This window comes from Hippocampus bargibanti, linkage group LG03 (genome assembly GCF_051943395.1).
Source record: "Hippocampus bargibanti isolate YZ-2025 linkage group LG03, ASM5194339v1, whole genome shotgun sequence".
Taxonomy (NCBI): Eukaryota; Metazoa; Chordata; class Actinopteri; order Syngnathiformes; family Syngnathidae; genus Hippocampus; species Hippocampus bargibanti.
The window spans coordinates 31,799,209-31,815,187 of NC_142736.1; the positions used below are offsets into that span (position 1 = coordinate 31,799,209).

The window sequence follows — 15,979 nt, forward strand, 5'->3', positions numbered from 1 at the left end:
AGGCAATCACGGAGTGGAAAAACCAGCGGCTACATTTCAGGATGAGCTACCCCCGGCCGGGCTGCTGCGCTGATAAATATCCCTTATCATCCTTCCAGTCCTGAGGTTTTGCATGGCACCCCATTATCCAGCAAATCATCGGCCCGTCGCATCAAGAACATAATTAACCTCAAGTGGACGTGACTTTGCAGATTGTCAAAGACCAGATAAGCGCTCACCTATCCTCGGGGAGTCGGCCGCAAAACGTATCCGTCACGCTGAGCCCCCTCCCCGCTTCCTGACATTATTATCACACAGCGCTTTTTGCCGAGCCCCGAGTTCGTCTGCCAACATGAATCAGCGCAGCAGCTGCTAACGCAGGCGGCTGACTGACTGATGGACGGGATGAGTGACGAGATGTGAATGCAGACGTGGGCCGTCCGCACCGGCGGCAAATGGAAAGGAAATCTTGCTGTATGCTGCCTAGGTTGGTTTGCTTGGGGAGTGGTGGGTGGGTGGGGGGGTAAGTTATGTAATTTAGCATTGCCAACAACACCTGCTTTCAAGTGGGCTTAAATATGAGCCTGGGAGTAGTCCAAAATGGCTGAATTCCTGTTCAATATCGGCCCTTATCGTTTTATAGCATCTAAAACACGCAGGCTGATATTTTTAGCCAAATGCAAAACACCGATAAAAATGAGTTCAAGTGTCCCAAAACTACTTCAAAATGACCTCAGAAAGTTTCCGTTTCAGATGGTCCCGCCCCCTTGTTCGTGACGTCACGACAGGACGTTTTGCCTTGCTCGAGAATCAAAACAATGGATTCAGATTAGGAAAAGATGGTTTCTTGTTACTAATCCAGTTATGAATATGATTCAAATAGTTCTGAAGAGGAAAGCATAAATGTTTGCAATCGATTAAAGAAGTCCTTCGCTTGCAAACGGCTCAAACTGATACCAGAATCAGAATCATCTTTATTGCCAAGTACAGTGAGACCTCAACTTACAAACTTTTTGTCTTACAAACGTAAAATTTATGAAAATTAAGCCTTATAATGAGCACTATTTTCATAATACACACACACCACGGCTGGCGGAGTGATCTTCGGCGGACGCACACGACCGAACAGCACCACAGGTTAAGTTACCAACAGTCCATATGGAAGGTGACTCTCCTTCCATAAGCCATCAACGACCATTAAAAAAGGTAAATAAAACTTTATTTTACAGCACAGTTTATTTCTTTAATTACAGTCGTCATGTAATGCGCCTCTCTTTCCAAACAGCAATTCCCTTTGACCTTCGACCTACAACGCCATTCCATCAAGCCATAAATGACCATCACAAATGTAAATAAAGTGACTTTATGATACAATTCAGTATTTCTTTCATTACAATACAAGAGCACATTTATTATACATAGAATACGGTATGTTGTGTGTAGTTTTAAGGCTTATTTAGTTGAAAAGTATATTTTATGGAAACCCGGGAACGGATTATTCCCATTTTAATGGTTTCCTATGGGATTTTTTTTTTGAGATACACACTTTTCGCCTTACAAACTCGTAGAACACACAAGGAATTTGTTTCCGGCAGAACACGCTGCTCTAGTATCATCATCCAAAATTGCAAAGAGGCACTATATACAGTAAAGTCTCGTTATATCGATATTCAAGGGAGTCCGAAAAATATCGATATAACCGGGACTATCGATATATCCGACCATGTTTGCATGTAATTTTCTCCGTGCGTGCATAGAAATAGTATCGATATAATCGGGACTATCGATATATCCGATATCGATATAACGAGACTTTACTGTAGTTCCATTTGGGCTACTGCTTAAAGAGTTAATAGCTTGAGGGAAGAAGCTGTTTAAATGTCTGCTGGATTTGGTGCGCATGGATCGCTAATACGGAAGGACTTCTTTAATCGGTTGTAAACATTTATGCTTTCCTCTTCAGAACTATTTAAATCATACTCATAACTGGATGAGTAGCAAGAAAGCATCTTTTCCAAATCTGAAGCCACTGTTTTGATTCTGGAGCGAGGTAGTTTGTGAAGGAGTATACTGGAGTGACAAGGGGGCGGGACTTTCAGAATCTACCCAGTTTCAAGCTCATTTTGTGGCAGTTTTGGGACACTTTAAGTCATTTTTGTTGGTGTTTTGCGTTTGACTAAAAATATCAGCCTGCATGTTTTGGGTGTTTTAGATGCTATAAAACGTTTTTCTGATGTCAGTTAGGAAACAAAAAAATGGTGTCGGTTGTCCTTTAATACTTTCTAACAACATTTACCTATTTGGGGGGATACTTTCACAGATTATTCAAACAGCTTTCCCTAGTAGTACATGCAGCCTTTTTTAACTACTCTCACTTGTTTCTCATTTTCATTCATTTTGTCAGTGTTTTTTTCATAGATCGAGATTTCCGATATCACCACAGCCTTTTTCCATACAAACACCTTACATTAAAAATCACTCTATTTTGTGTCATGCGTGATCGTTTAAGAATTCACTTTGCTACAAAATGCAACCCTCAAACCACAAATACTTCACATTTACGCATGTGTGTTTTTTTAGCAGAGTTCTAAGCAGCAAAAAAAAAACACATTTTCACAGCAGTACAGTCGCCTGCGGGGAAACAGCAACAATGCAGAGGTCGTTTGGAAAAAGCAAATGCGCGAGACTACTACGACTACTATTGTGTATTCTCTAGGGAGGCTAAATGCAGCTACCCAAAAAGTTGTCACACCAATAGGAACCGATACAATGAGATGTACCTTCTCCTGTGAAGTGCCAGTCTCCCTTTGCAGCTGGGAGGTGAAGAACGAGACAGGCAGGAAGTGAAAGACCAACTTCGCCCCATTTCTCACCCCCACTCCGTGATACTGTTTACTTTTTTTCCTTCAGCATTTTCACACATTTTTTTCCACCTGATTTGATATGTAATTTTGATATGTTTCTTCTGCAATTTTCACTCAATTTATGACATGTTTAGAGCAATTCATTTTGTGGCCAAAGCTTTTTGCATTTAAATGTAATTAATTGTAATGAATTGAAATTTTTATCGGTACCATACTTATTTCAACTTTTTGGGGGGTATTTTACACACGTTTCTTCTGCAATTTTCACTCAATTTATTTGAAAATATCTGCCGACTTTTTTGTCCTCTATTCCCCGCCCCCAGTCTTCGGTTAAAGGTGGTTTAGACATTAAAGAGGCAGTCAGACAATGAGAGAGTTTCAACTTTGATAGTTCAAAGGCAGACTGAGTGTAGACTGCAAGGTTAAAATATCCCATCAATCAGGCTGCACAAATAACCCGCAAAAACCATCTGTACACTTGATGCAAAAAGCTATCAACCCAGCTAAACAGAACACAACTGATGAGGAATAAGGTAAAATTATTGCAGAGAAAGCACCCACAAGGGATCATTCCTTAAGATGGTGAAAGAAGAAGGCTACGTTTGTCATCAAGTGTTTAATGCTGATGAAGCCATTCCATTCCGTTAATGGATCAATGACCATCACAAAGGTAAATAAAACGACTATATTATACAGTACAGTTTATTTCTTAAATTATAATACCATAGCACATTTATTATACATAAAAGAAGGTATATTTTGCGTAGTTTTAAGGCTAAGAAAAAGTAGAAAATTATGTTTTATGGGGACCTGGGAATGGATTATTCTCATTGTAATGGTTTTCTATGGGAAATTAATTTTTGGGATACACACTTTTCGCCTTACACACTCTGGGAACCAATTAAGTTCCTAAGCAAGCAAGGTATTACTGTATCTGAAGAAAAGCAAAAATATGCAAACGTTAGCATCTTTCTGCACCGTCTAACTCCCAACCTTACCTCCGCTGGTTCATCGCCGGGCCTCCTCCGTGGTTCTTCCCGGGTCCCCAACTGTGCCGACGAAGAGGCGAGAGGGATCGCAGGCTGCTGCGTAAAAGACAACGCCGCGGCACCTCGGCCACCCTGTCCTTGGCCTCCTCCTCGGCGTCCGCGGCGACGCTTCCTCCTCCTCCTGCGTCCGTGGCGGCAACAGAAGGCCCCGGCGGGAGGAGGCCTTCCTCGGGGCTCCAGCCGCTGCTGCCCAGGCCCTGGCTGCCTTCTGTGCTGGAGCTGGACGGGCCAACGCTGGCCGTGTCGTCCGTAGAGGAGCAGGAGATGGAGACCTCACTGGTGCTGTCGCCGCCCGTCACTCGCTCGTCATTCTGTAACAATTGAGGTGAAATGACTTTTATTTTGTGTTGTTATAATCATGAAGTATCATACTGTTATCATGACTGGCACAGTTATCCAAGGAAGCCGCACTTAAAGGACAACCGACGTCTCCGGACAAGTTGTGTCCATAATTTGTAAAATGGCTTCAAATGACTTCTACTGAGCGTTTTTACAAAGATTCCACCGCATGTCGCTATATTTTACGTTTTAAGACTCGTGCTGAATATCCCGGAAGTCTTGTTTTTGAGTTGGTGACGAGTCCGTACGTGACGTCACTGAAGGAACGCCCCTGACCGAAAAAAAGGACACATTGTAGCAGTCCTTCCATCACGTCAATGCTTGTTTGGTCTGAAAACCTCGTGTTGCACCAGAAAGAGCCATTAGAGGACGTCCAAGCTCCATGTAAGGAATTTATCAGCCTGTGGAAACGGGCTGATTCATTCCTCACAGGAGCTCGGTGGCCATTTTCTGCCTCTTTTTGGGTGAGACATTTCCCCCCAATGTTGCCTCAAAATGGCACGGAATAAATTCTTTAATCGATTGCAAACATGTATGCTTTCCTCTTCAGTGTCCTTGAAAGCTTTGAAAGGCGCTTAAAATGTAATGTATTATTATTATTATTATTATTATTATTATTTGGCGCGATGGGAAATGTTGCACGAAGAGAAATGCATGCGCTCACGCACACATACAAGCAAGTATATTAAGAGTTCATTTGAAGGTACACGCTCTCTCACTGTGACCTATTGTCCCACCAGCTGCGGCACAAGAAGTCTGTACACAGAGACACTTCTGTCAGGAGAGCCCGTAGTGAAAGGTAGGCTTTGTGCCAGCCCGCACTACTTCCTATGGGAAGTCAGTGATCACGTGACCGCGGGGGTTCATTCAGGCGCGGCCACGTGACACGCTAATGACGCTTAAAGGACAACCGACATTACTTTTTTGTTTCTTAACTGACATCAGAAAAACGTTTTATAGCATCTAAAATATCACAAAAAAAAAACGCAGGCTTTTTTTTGTCAAATGCAAAACACCAATAAAAATGACTTAAAGTATCCCAAAACTACTTCAAAATGACCTCAGAAAGTTTCCGTTTCAGAAGGTCCCGCCCCCTTGTTCGTGACGTCACGCCAGGAGGTCTTGCCTTGCTCTAAAATCAAAACAATGGCTTCAGATTCGGAGAAGATGCTTTCTAGTTACTCATCCAGTTATGAATATGATTCAAATAGTTCTGAAGAGGAAAGCATAAATCTTTGCAATCGATTAAAGAAGTCCTTCCGTATCATTTTGAGGCACCTGGACTCCAATGTAGCGCCCAGAGAATGCGCAAATGCTGATAAAACCGGCCACTCCATTCCATCAAGCCATCAACGACCATCACAAAGGTAAATAAAATGACTTTATTATACGGTAAAGTTTATTTCTTTAATTATAATACAATGGCACAATTATTATACATAAAATACGGTATATTTTGTGTAGTTTTAAGGATTAGAAAGTAGAAAATTATGTTTTATGGTAACCAGGGAACCGATTATTCTCATTTTAATGGTTTCCTATGGGAAATTAATTTTTAGGATACACACTTTTCGCCTTACACGCTCTGTCTGGGAACCAATTAAGTTTGTAAGTTGAGGTGTCACTGTATAGCTCAGGGTGCGGCCATTTTGCACATTTCTGTCAACTGAAAATGACATTGAAAGTACCTCAAGGCACATTTTTAGATTGTTCATAAAAATGTGTTTTCAAATAACCCGTTCACTGCCATTCCCGAATTTATATGAGAATTGAAAATATGTTTTTTAAAATGTTTTTTCAATATTGTTTTACAAATGCAGGCGTTAGATGTTCTCCTGTAGAGCCTCAAACCTTGATGAAGACGCTGTCATACCCCACCTCGGCGCTCAGCAAGCTCTCGATGTCGCTGGCCGAGTCTTTATGAACGGTCGAGGAATAACTGTTGCTGCTGAGCGTCCTGCTGGATAACGTTGATGACCGCGATGACCCTGAAAAGACACAACAGCTTTTTATGCCAATGGTGAAAAATGGAAGAACATGGTAATAAGGAAGTTAATGAGAACAATTGATTGATGTTACGACTGTGAATACAAAAAACAGGAGGGTGAAATGTGGTTCTTGAAATGTGCGATGGTGTGAAAGGAGCAATTGGCTAAATGGCTGGACTGTCTTTGATTTACACACACAAAAAAAGAAAAAAATGCTGTGGGAAAACAACTGCCGTTTGTGTGTCTTAGTCCACCTTATTTTTCCCATCACACTGTGTGTGTGTGTGTGTGTGTGTGTGTGTGTGTGTGTGTGTGTGTGTGTGTGTGAAAGTAATCGACAGGTCACGTTACCCACTGGCGAGGTCATATCAGAGACGTTAAACCCGTGTGGATGGATAAAGTTGTATTAATTCCAAAATGAAATCTAACTGAGGAAGAATGTTATCTAGGGTGATGCTAATTGTCGGTTAAAATGTGGCATCTCTGCTGCGTCATTTTTTTTTCTTGTTAAAATGTGACTGCGTAGTTGAAGTTAACATGGAAATTTGTCAGTCAGCAAACTTGTGAGAAAAAGGTTTAAAGGACAACCGACTGCATTTTTTTTTGTTTCCTAACTGACATCAGAAAAACGTTTTATAGCATCTAAAATACCCAAAACATGCAAGCTGATATCTTTAGTCAAATGCAAAACACCAATAAAAATGACTCAGTGTCCCAAAACTGCCACAAAATGAGCTCGGAAACGGCGAGATTCAGAAAGTCCCGCCCCCTTGTTCGTGACGTCACGCCAGGACGTCTTGCCTTGCTCCAGAATCAAAACAATGGCTTCAGATTCGGAGAAGATGCTCTCTTGTTACTCATCCAGTTATGAATATGATTCAAATAGTTCTGAAGAGGAAAGCATACATGTTTGCAATCGATTAAAGAAGTCCTTCCGTATCAATTCGAGCCGTCAGGACTCCAATGTAGCGTCCGAGGAAATGCACAAGATGGCGCCCAAGCTCTGTTGGAAATGGGCTGATTTGTCTGCTGGGAATTTGTGTCAACTAGTATCAAATAGTAGTCTTGGTGCAACACACAACGATTCACCATTGTGTTATTTATATGATTTTCTTCTAATTTCGCCATCAACACGGATCAACACGATGTTTTCAGACCAAACAAAGTACCCAAAATGCATTGTGTGTCGCTTTCTCGGTCAGGGGCGTTCCCTCCGTGACGTCACATCAGGAATAGTCACCAACTCAAAAACAAGACTTCCTGAATATTCAGCGGGAGTCTTAAAACGTAAAATATAGCTATATGCAGTGGAATATTTGTAAAATGTGCTCAGTAGAAATAATTTGAAGTGATTTTACAAATTATGGACACAACTTGTCCGGAGGCATCGGTTGTCCTTTAACTGATTTGCTGCCATTCCCGAATTTATTCGGGTATTGAAATGTGTGACGTTGAGCGCCATGCCCGAATTTGTTTTTGTTTTTTATTTAGGGTTGTCAATAAAGTTCTGGTCAGACCTCTGGAAATGTTTTTTCCCTTCCACGAGGGGGCAGCATTTGCCTTTTGTCCATTTTAGCTCTTTGTTACAGCTTCAGCATTATATAAATATTGTATTGAATTGTATCGTGTACAGCCCTCCCCATTTCAAGCTCATATAACTCCAGACCCATATAATTTAGGAATTAAGTCTTTCTATCTGATGAAAGAAGTGTAAGATTTGTCAAGCTGTATTGAATGTTTATGTCGTCCTCAAACTCAAGATCCTGTGAGTCCAGCAATTTGAGTGAAAATATTTTTTGCACATTGTCTGGCAGTGAATGAGTTAAAATCCAGCCTAGATGATCAGATAACATTAAACTATGGAGTGAATCATTGATTTATCACCTGTCGTGTGTCTGTGTTTGCATTTGTGTATGTGTCTTTCTGTGTCAGAGAGAGAGAGACAGCTGACAAAACTTGCACTGGCCTGCAATGTTTCATGGACAGGTGTGAGAAAGTGGACACACACACACACACACACACACACACACACACACACACACACACACACACACACACACACACACACACACACACACACACACACACAAGCAATTGCAATGCTGCCTTCTCATGAATAACAAAAGGTTAAGTCAACTGTCAGACCCTTGAGTCACTTTAGTGTTCCGTGGTTGCACATGGATATCGTAAAGTGAGGGGATGAGTCAAACAAGGCCTCGGGATTATCTCCTGCCACATACGTCTGCATTAGAACTAATATTTCTTGCAGCACAGGAGCAAAGAATGAACAATTTTTGTTTGGCAATCTGAAACTGTTACATGGGGTAAATAGTGGGTTAAACCATTGCCTGATTATTTGTACATATGTACAGTGATACCTTGGTTTACGAATTTAATTGGTTCCCAGACAGTGTGTAAAACGAAAAGTGTGTATCCCCAAAATTAATTTCCCATAGAAAACCATTAAAATGAGAATAATCCGTCCCCATAAAACAGAATTTTCTACTTTCTAATTTTGTAAAACTTAAAACTACACAAAATATACCTTATTTTATGTATAATAAATGTGCTATGGTATTATAATTAAAGAAATAAACTACTGCATAATAAAGTAGTTTTATTTACCTTTGTGATGGTCCTTGATGGCTTGATGGAATGGAGTAGCCGGTTTCATCAGCATTAAACACTTGAGGAACGTAGCCTTCTTTCACCATCTTGAGGAATGATCCCTTGTAGATGCTTTCTCTGCGATAATTTTATCTAGTTCCTCATCAATTGTGTTCTGTTTAGCTGGGTTGATAGCTTTTTCCATCAAGTACAGATGGCTTTTGAGGGTTATTTGTGGAGCCTGATTGATGGGATATTTTAACCTTGCAGTCTAAGGTATATTTTGTATATAAGGTATATTTTGTGTAGCTTTAAGGCTTAGAAAATTAAAAAGTAGAAAATTATGTTTTATGGAGCCCGGGAACGGTTTATTCTCATTTTAATAGTTTCCTATGGGAAATTAATTTTTGGGATACACACTTTTCCTGAGGAATTATTCCTTGTAGGTGCTTTCTCTGCGTTAATTTTACCTAGTTCCTCATCAATTGTGTTCTTTTTAGCTGGGTTGATAGCTTTTTGCATTGCTTGTGCGGGTCATTTGTGGCGCCTGATTAATGGGAATTTTAACCTTGCAGTCTACACTCATCCTTTGGACAAATATCAAAGTTGAAATCCATTTTGGCATTCTCTCTGTCATCTGCCTGTCACTTTAATGTTTAAACCACCTCCCCTCACTGCTGCGTTCTTGACCAATCACGTGGCTTTTACCGAAGACTGGGGGCGGGGAATAGAGGACCAAAACAAGCCGGCTTCCATTTTCTTGTCAGGAAAACGAGCTCGTTCGCGAACAACAGATCGCTCATTGTGGCAGCTGCGCGTGTATCTCGAAAAATAGTTTGTATGCCAAGGCAAAATTTTCCTAAATTTAACGTTCGTAAACCAAAAAGTTCGTAAGCCAAGGGGTTTGTAAACCGAGGTATCACTGTAAACCATATTTATCAGACTACCACAGGTACACTTCAATCTACTTTTGACATGTGTTTGACCGAGGAACAGCCAGAGGACTTTGGCTCACCGGTCTAGGTTAAGACATGTGACTTAAGCATGCGCTGCTGTACGTTCCACAGAAGATAAGAGTGTTAAGAACAACATTTGTCAGACTGATAGACTGCAGTTGACCCAAAGTCAGCTGCTCCAGGGAGGAAAATTCCACCATGGGGTGGATAGAATCACACCGGTTGATCCTCTGAGTAACTATCAGACGCACTAGTACTGCTGAGGGACGTTATTAGGAATAAAAAAAAATGCTTTAGTTGAATAATTAGTCATCATTTTCCTTTGGATGATAAAAATCAAGATTGTGGTCATGATTATGGTTTCTCAAACTGGCTCTCTTGGGACAGTGACCATTTTTTGGCTAATCCCACCGGTTTTGAACATATCTCAGCGAAGAACGTTCACTGTATTCATATTTCAATTGGATATGCGTGTACATATGTACAAATAATCTGGCAATGGTTTAACCCACTACAGTGATACCTCGGTTTACGAACCCTTTGGCTTACTAACTTTTCAGTTTTTGAATGTTAAATTTATGATAATTTTACCTTGGCATACAAACTTTTTTCGGGATACACACGGATGCGAACGAGCCCGTTCTCCTAAAAGAAAATGGCTGCCGGCTTGTTTTCGTCCTATATTCCCCGCCCCCAGTCATCGGTTAAAGCCACGTGATTGGTCAAGAATGCAGCAGTGAGGGGAGGTGGTGAAAACATTATTTTATTTAAAGAGACAGGCAGACGACACAGAGAGAATGACAAAATGGACAGAAAACGGTGACATTTCACTTGTTTCAACTTTGATAGTTCAAAGGCAGAGTGTAGACTGCAAGGTTAAAATTCCCATCAATCAGGCTCCACAAATAACCCGCACTAGCCATCAGTCCAATTTGAAATGAAAAGACAAGCAAGGGAACCAGCTATTAATTATGTTTCTAGTGTGTCTGCTTGCACCTGTTGCAATATCACAACTTCAGAAGATGTACAACCCAGAGCTTCTTGATTCACTTTATGCAAAAAGACATCCATTCCATCAAGCCATCAACGACCAACACAAAGTTAAATAAAATGACTTTATTATGTAGTATAGTTTATTTCTTTAATTATAATCCCATAGCACATTTATTAAACATAAAATAAGGTATAGTTTGTGTAGTTTTAAGGCTTAAAAAATTAGAAAATTATGTTTTATGGGAACCTCGGAACGTATTATTCTCATTTTAATGGTTTCCTATGGGAAATTAATTTTTGGGATACATACTTTTCGCCTTACACACTATGTCTGGGAATTAAGTTCATAAGTCAAGGTATCACTTTATATGGAAAATGTTTGAAAAGAAACCATTTATTGGGCCTTATACTCCGGTGCGTCTTATACATCGGAAAATACGGTACCCTTTTATTGAGTCATCATAAAAACAACAGTACAAAAAGCACTCAAAAATGGCAAGGTTTCTTTATAATGTTGGACAAACAGCTACACAGCTAAACAGCTAAATCACAGCTAAACAGCTAAATCGCATACAATTTAGGTATTCCGAAAACTTCATTATGTGGTTGTCATCATGTCACATATATTTTTTTATTTTTACATTTTACAGTCACCGCATGTATATTTTGTTTGCGACCCTTGATGGTGAGTGACTGAATCAATTTTCCAGTGTGCGTCTGTCTTTATTGTTGAGTAATTGTCAGTTGAGACATAAACTGAGAAGCCAAGGAAGTGATGCTTTTAGTGGTTTGACAAAAAAAAAACCTCTCACAACAATAACAAAAGCTCTTTAGAGAAGCTCGAGTCTTTTCCCTGAAAATTCAACGTTGACTTTGGAGCAACTGCATGACTTTAGCCTCTCCGCTGTTTGTCAATGAGACGTCCTCATTTGTTTCCACGGCGAGAGAGGTCCTCACAGCGTGTAACACACACGCAAGAAAACACTTCCCCTCAGGGCTAAAAAAATGTTCTGTGGGAGGACAAAGAATAACTTCCTTTCTCGCAGAAATGATGCAAAATGAAAACATGATGTCATCCATTTTGTGCCTGGACATAGCTAAAGAAAGCTCACTTGTTGGGGCTCTTGTAGATTCTTCCTCTTTCTTTTTTGACCTTAAAGGACAACCGACGTCTCCGGACAAGTTGTGTCCGTAATTTGTAAAATGGCTTCAAATGACTTCTACTGAGCGTATTTTACAAAGATTCCACCGCATATAGCTATATTTTACCTTTTAAGACTCGCACTGAATATTCAGAAAGTTTTGTCATCAATTGTGTTCTGTTTAGCTGGGTTGACAGCTTTTTGCATCAAGTGCTTGTGCGGGTTGTTTGTGAATCCTGATTGATGGGATATTTTAACCTTGCAGTCTACACTCTGCCTTTGAACTATCAAAGTTGAAACTCTCTCACTGTCGTCTGCCTGTCTCTTTAATGTTGAAACCACCCCCCGTCACTTTTGAGTTCGTGACCAATCACGTGTCTTTAACCGAAGATTGGGGGCGGGGAATCGAGGACAAAAACAACCGGCTGCCATTTTGTTGTTAGAACGGGCTCATTCGCGAACGACACATAACTCATTGAGGCAACTCCGTGAAGAAAAAAAGTTCGTATGCCAAGGTAAAAATGTCATCAATTTAACGTTCATAAACAGAAAAGTTCGTAAGCCAAGGGGATCGTAAACCGATCTATCACTGTAGTTTCTTCTAACTATTTTTGTAATTCTACTCATGATAGACATGCTTATGAAATTTCACACTGCAATTAAATATATGGAACAAGTGTAATTAAATCACATTTTGAGCATTAATCCATTCTGAGATAATGCAGCCTTTGAGTAAAAAAAAAATATCAGTGTCAAGTGGAGCTTTTTACAGTACGGTTAGCTTATCTCCATTTGACTAAAACACCGAACCCAGCGTGGCGCATATTTGCATTTCTTAAAGTGGGGAATTGTTTTGTTTTTTTTTTCCTCTCCCTTTCCACACCCCCCACTGTGACTGAGGTTAAACGAACAATTGGAACGACAAGAGTAATGTTTATGTTTCAAGGCACATCTGCGAGAGACATCAGCAAATCCGAGTTGAGTCTCGCAGGGGGGATGCAACCCGATGAGGCGGGTTTTGTATTCAAGTGTGTTAGCTCATGACCAGCATGAATCGCTCTTTCACAACAACTTCAGAGGTGTTGGACATCACCGGTAAAAAAAAAAAAAAAAAAAAAAAGAGAGAGAGAGAGAGGCCACAGAAGTGTGCAAGAAAATATACGTAGCGAGAGAAAAGTAAAGAAAATGCATAGATATGATTCCAACAAATCATTCGCTTCCACAGAAATGAATGTGGTGAGAAATAACGGAGAAGATAAAGCAGGCATCGGCCCTTCCTATCACACGGCGCCTTCATTCCATTTCACCCGCACATTTTCATACCCTGAGTCGCTACCTAATGTGTTCCCCCCCCCGACAGACACAGATTGCAGATAAAGTCTTCATTTTATTTGCTCCTCTATTGGGTTTATTCTCAGAGGATGACGAAAGTTAAATCTGAGAAGAACATTTCCATGATAACAAGGATGCTTGATGCAGAGTTACCAAAGGAGTATTCATTGACCCCAAAAATATGGCTAACACTTTTATATAGTTTTTTTTTTCTTCAATACATCAACAAAAACAACAGCAACCCTACTTTTTTTGCAGAGTCAGCATAAAAGCTATTTTTTTTTTGGGATTGGCCTTTAATAGTCTCGCAGTGGAGGAATTTACATTTCACAGCAGCAAAGTGATGGAAGGAAGAGGAAAGGAAGGGAAGAAGTAGAAAAACAAAATACAGGAGCTGCTGGAAAGAGCCACTCGCGGCACCATCTTGAAGTTAATAGGAGAAATAAATGAAATAATATGACAATAGCTAGCTAGCTTTCCATCTATTTGAGTTATTCCGGGTTGAGTGAAGGCTGGCGCGTGTGACTGCCGCTGCTCACCCACAGAAAAACGGATCCAGTGACTGTAAAGTGACCATGAGAGTTTTGAAAGACGCTTACGAATGAAATGTATTAATATTATTATTATAACACAAAGACAGTCATTCAATCGTAAGCACTTTCTGCACACCCTTTTTTTTGTATGAAGCAGTTCGAGATGAAAGAGGAGAGGATCAAAGCGTCCTTTTCAACAATGGATCAGAGACGTCATGGTGGAATGTGCACCTCTGCTACATGCTAAATGTTGAAAGCAAACACATCCATTGACGAAAACAGATCGTATCACATCTCCTGTCCCACGTAAATCCGCTTGAATTCCAAGCCACGACCGTTCCACATATACATCAGTGTAATGGTTGTGGGCATACTACAACGAATGGGAGACAATGGTAGTGAGGACTTTCTATCCTTCAAATAATGAGCCACATTACAAAGAGAAGATGAAATAAACTCCTAACGAACGTTTCAGCTTACGAACATTAAATTCGCAAAAATATAATTTTGGCAGACAAACTAGTTTTCGTGAAACACACGGAGCGCCACAATGGCTGGTGGACTACTTTTGGGCGGAAGAACACCAAACCACACGGCCGAACAGCGCCACTGTGGCTGCCGGGCTACTTTTCCACATACCCTTTCTCCGAGTGCATACGTGGCATGCGTGGTTACCAAGGATACTTTTGCTGTTATGGGACCGAAAAAGACCCCACCACAGGCTAGTGTTCAGCCGAAGAGGACACAAAACAAAATTACAGTCGAGCAGAAGAAGGAGATCATCGAGAAACACCAACGAGGTGTGCGTTTGTGTGACCTAGCGCCCCAGTACCAGTATGCTAAGTCGACCATTGCTACGTGTGGCTAAGGGTGTTTCTGTGTTGTCTAAGCAACTGTCTAGGGCAATAGAAGAGGTTGAAAAACTTCTGTTGATTTGGAGTAACGAAAAGCGGCTAGCAGGGGACAGTGTGAGTGAGGGTATCACTGCCGAGAAAACGGCTACTTCACTCGGATATCATCAAGAGGCAACTACATCAACGACCATCATAAAGGTAAATAAAACGACTTTCTTATACAGTAGTTTATTTATTTTAATTACAATACAATAACACATTTAATATACATAAAATAAGGTATATTTTGTGTAGTTTTAAGGCTTATTTAGTATAAAATTATGTTTTATGGGGACCTGGCAACGGATTATTCTCATTTTAATGGTTTCCTTTGGGAAATTAATGTTTGGAATACACACGTTTCGCCTTACACACTTTCTGGGAACCAATTAAGTTCGTCAGCTGCGGTATCACTGTATAGGCATTTTTTTTGCTATTTGCAATAGGTCCAATGAATGACTTGACTTCTCGGTATTCATTCCTTCATTCATTCATTCATTCATTCATTCAACAATGGATGTTATGCTTGGGGGAAAAAATATTGGCATTACAGTGATACCGTGGCTTATGAACTTAATTGGTCCCCAGAAAGTGTGTAAGGCGAAAAGTGTCTATCCCAAAAAATATTTTCCCATAGGAAACCATTAAAATGAGAATAATCCGTTCCCAGGTCCCATTAAAACATAATTTTCTACTTTCTAACTTTCTAAGCATTAAAACGATACAAAATACACCTAATTTCATGTATAATAAATGTGCTATGGTATTATAATTAAAGGAATTGAAAAACTGTAGTGCGTGAAAAAAAAATGTCATAGAGACAGGCGGGAGGTGAGGGGTCACGTGACTCATTCTTAGCAAGACAAAGCAGCCCAAGGCCTCACAGTCAGTCAGTGTGTCTGTCACTTGTGGTCGGGTGTCATTTGAACATGTGGGAAGTCACAGGGCCAATTAACTACCAGCAAAGACAAAGATCGAGATGACAAAGCGAGTATCAAACAAGGAAGTAGAACATGTAACCATTGCCGTGTAGAATCACTTTGAAGTCCCCCCCCGAAAAAATAACATCAGAGAAATTCGTCTTACCCGAGTGTTGAGCGTCTAGCGGCTGCTGTAAGGACGCCTCACCGTCGCGGTGGATCTATGAAACGGGAGAAAACAGGAAGACACCAAATCAACCTCAGCAACATGTGACACGCGAGACAGAATGATGCGGCGGTCTGGAAGTGTCGGAAAAAAGGAGGGGACAGCGAGGCGGATGCCAAAATTGGGGCGGGGGGTGGTGGGCCATGAACACACGAGAC

The 15,979-nt window shown here is 40.7% G+C and overlaps 1 protein-coding gene across 7 annotated transcripts in view; it reads right to left on the reverse strand.

Moving 5' to 3' along the window:
* Window positions 1-15,979, reverse strand: part of akap13a (A-kinase anchoring protein 13a) — a 121,418-nt gene that overhangs the window by 39,238 nt on the left and 66,201 nt on the right. For 6 of the 7 annotated variants that reach the window (XM_088993093.1, XM_088993094.1, XM_088993088.1 and 3 more), the window contains 3 exons: window positions 15,762-15,816; window positions 6,083-6,219; window positions 3,842-4,203 (listed from right to left, as the gene is read on the reverse strand). In XM_088993093.1, the coding sequence (XP_088849219.1) occupies window positions 3,842-4,203; window positions 6,083-6,219; window positions 15,762-15,816 (554 nt within the window). The remainder of the gene's footprint in view (window positions 1-3,841; window positions 4,204-6,082; window positions 6,220-15,761; window positions 15,817-15,979) is intronic. The other variant, XM_088993091.1, reaches the window with a different exon arrangement.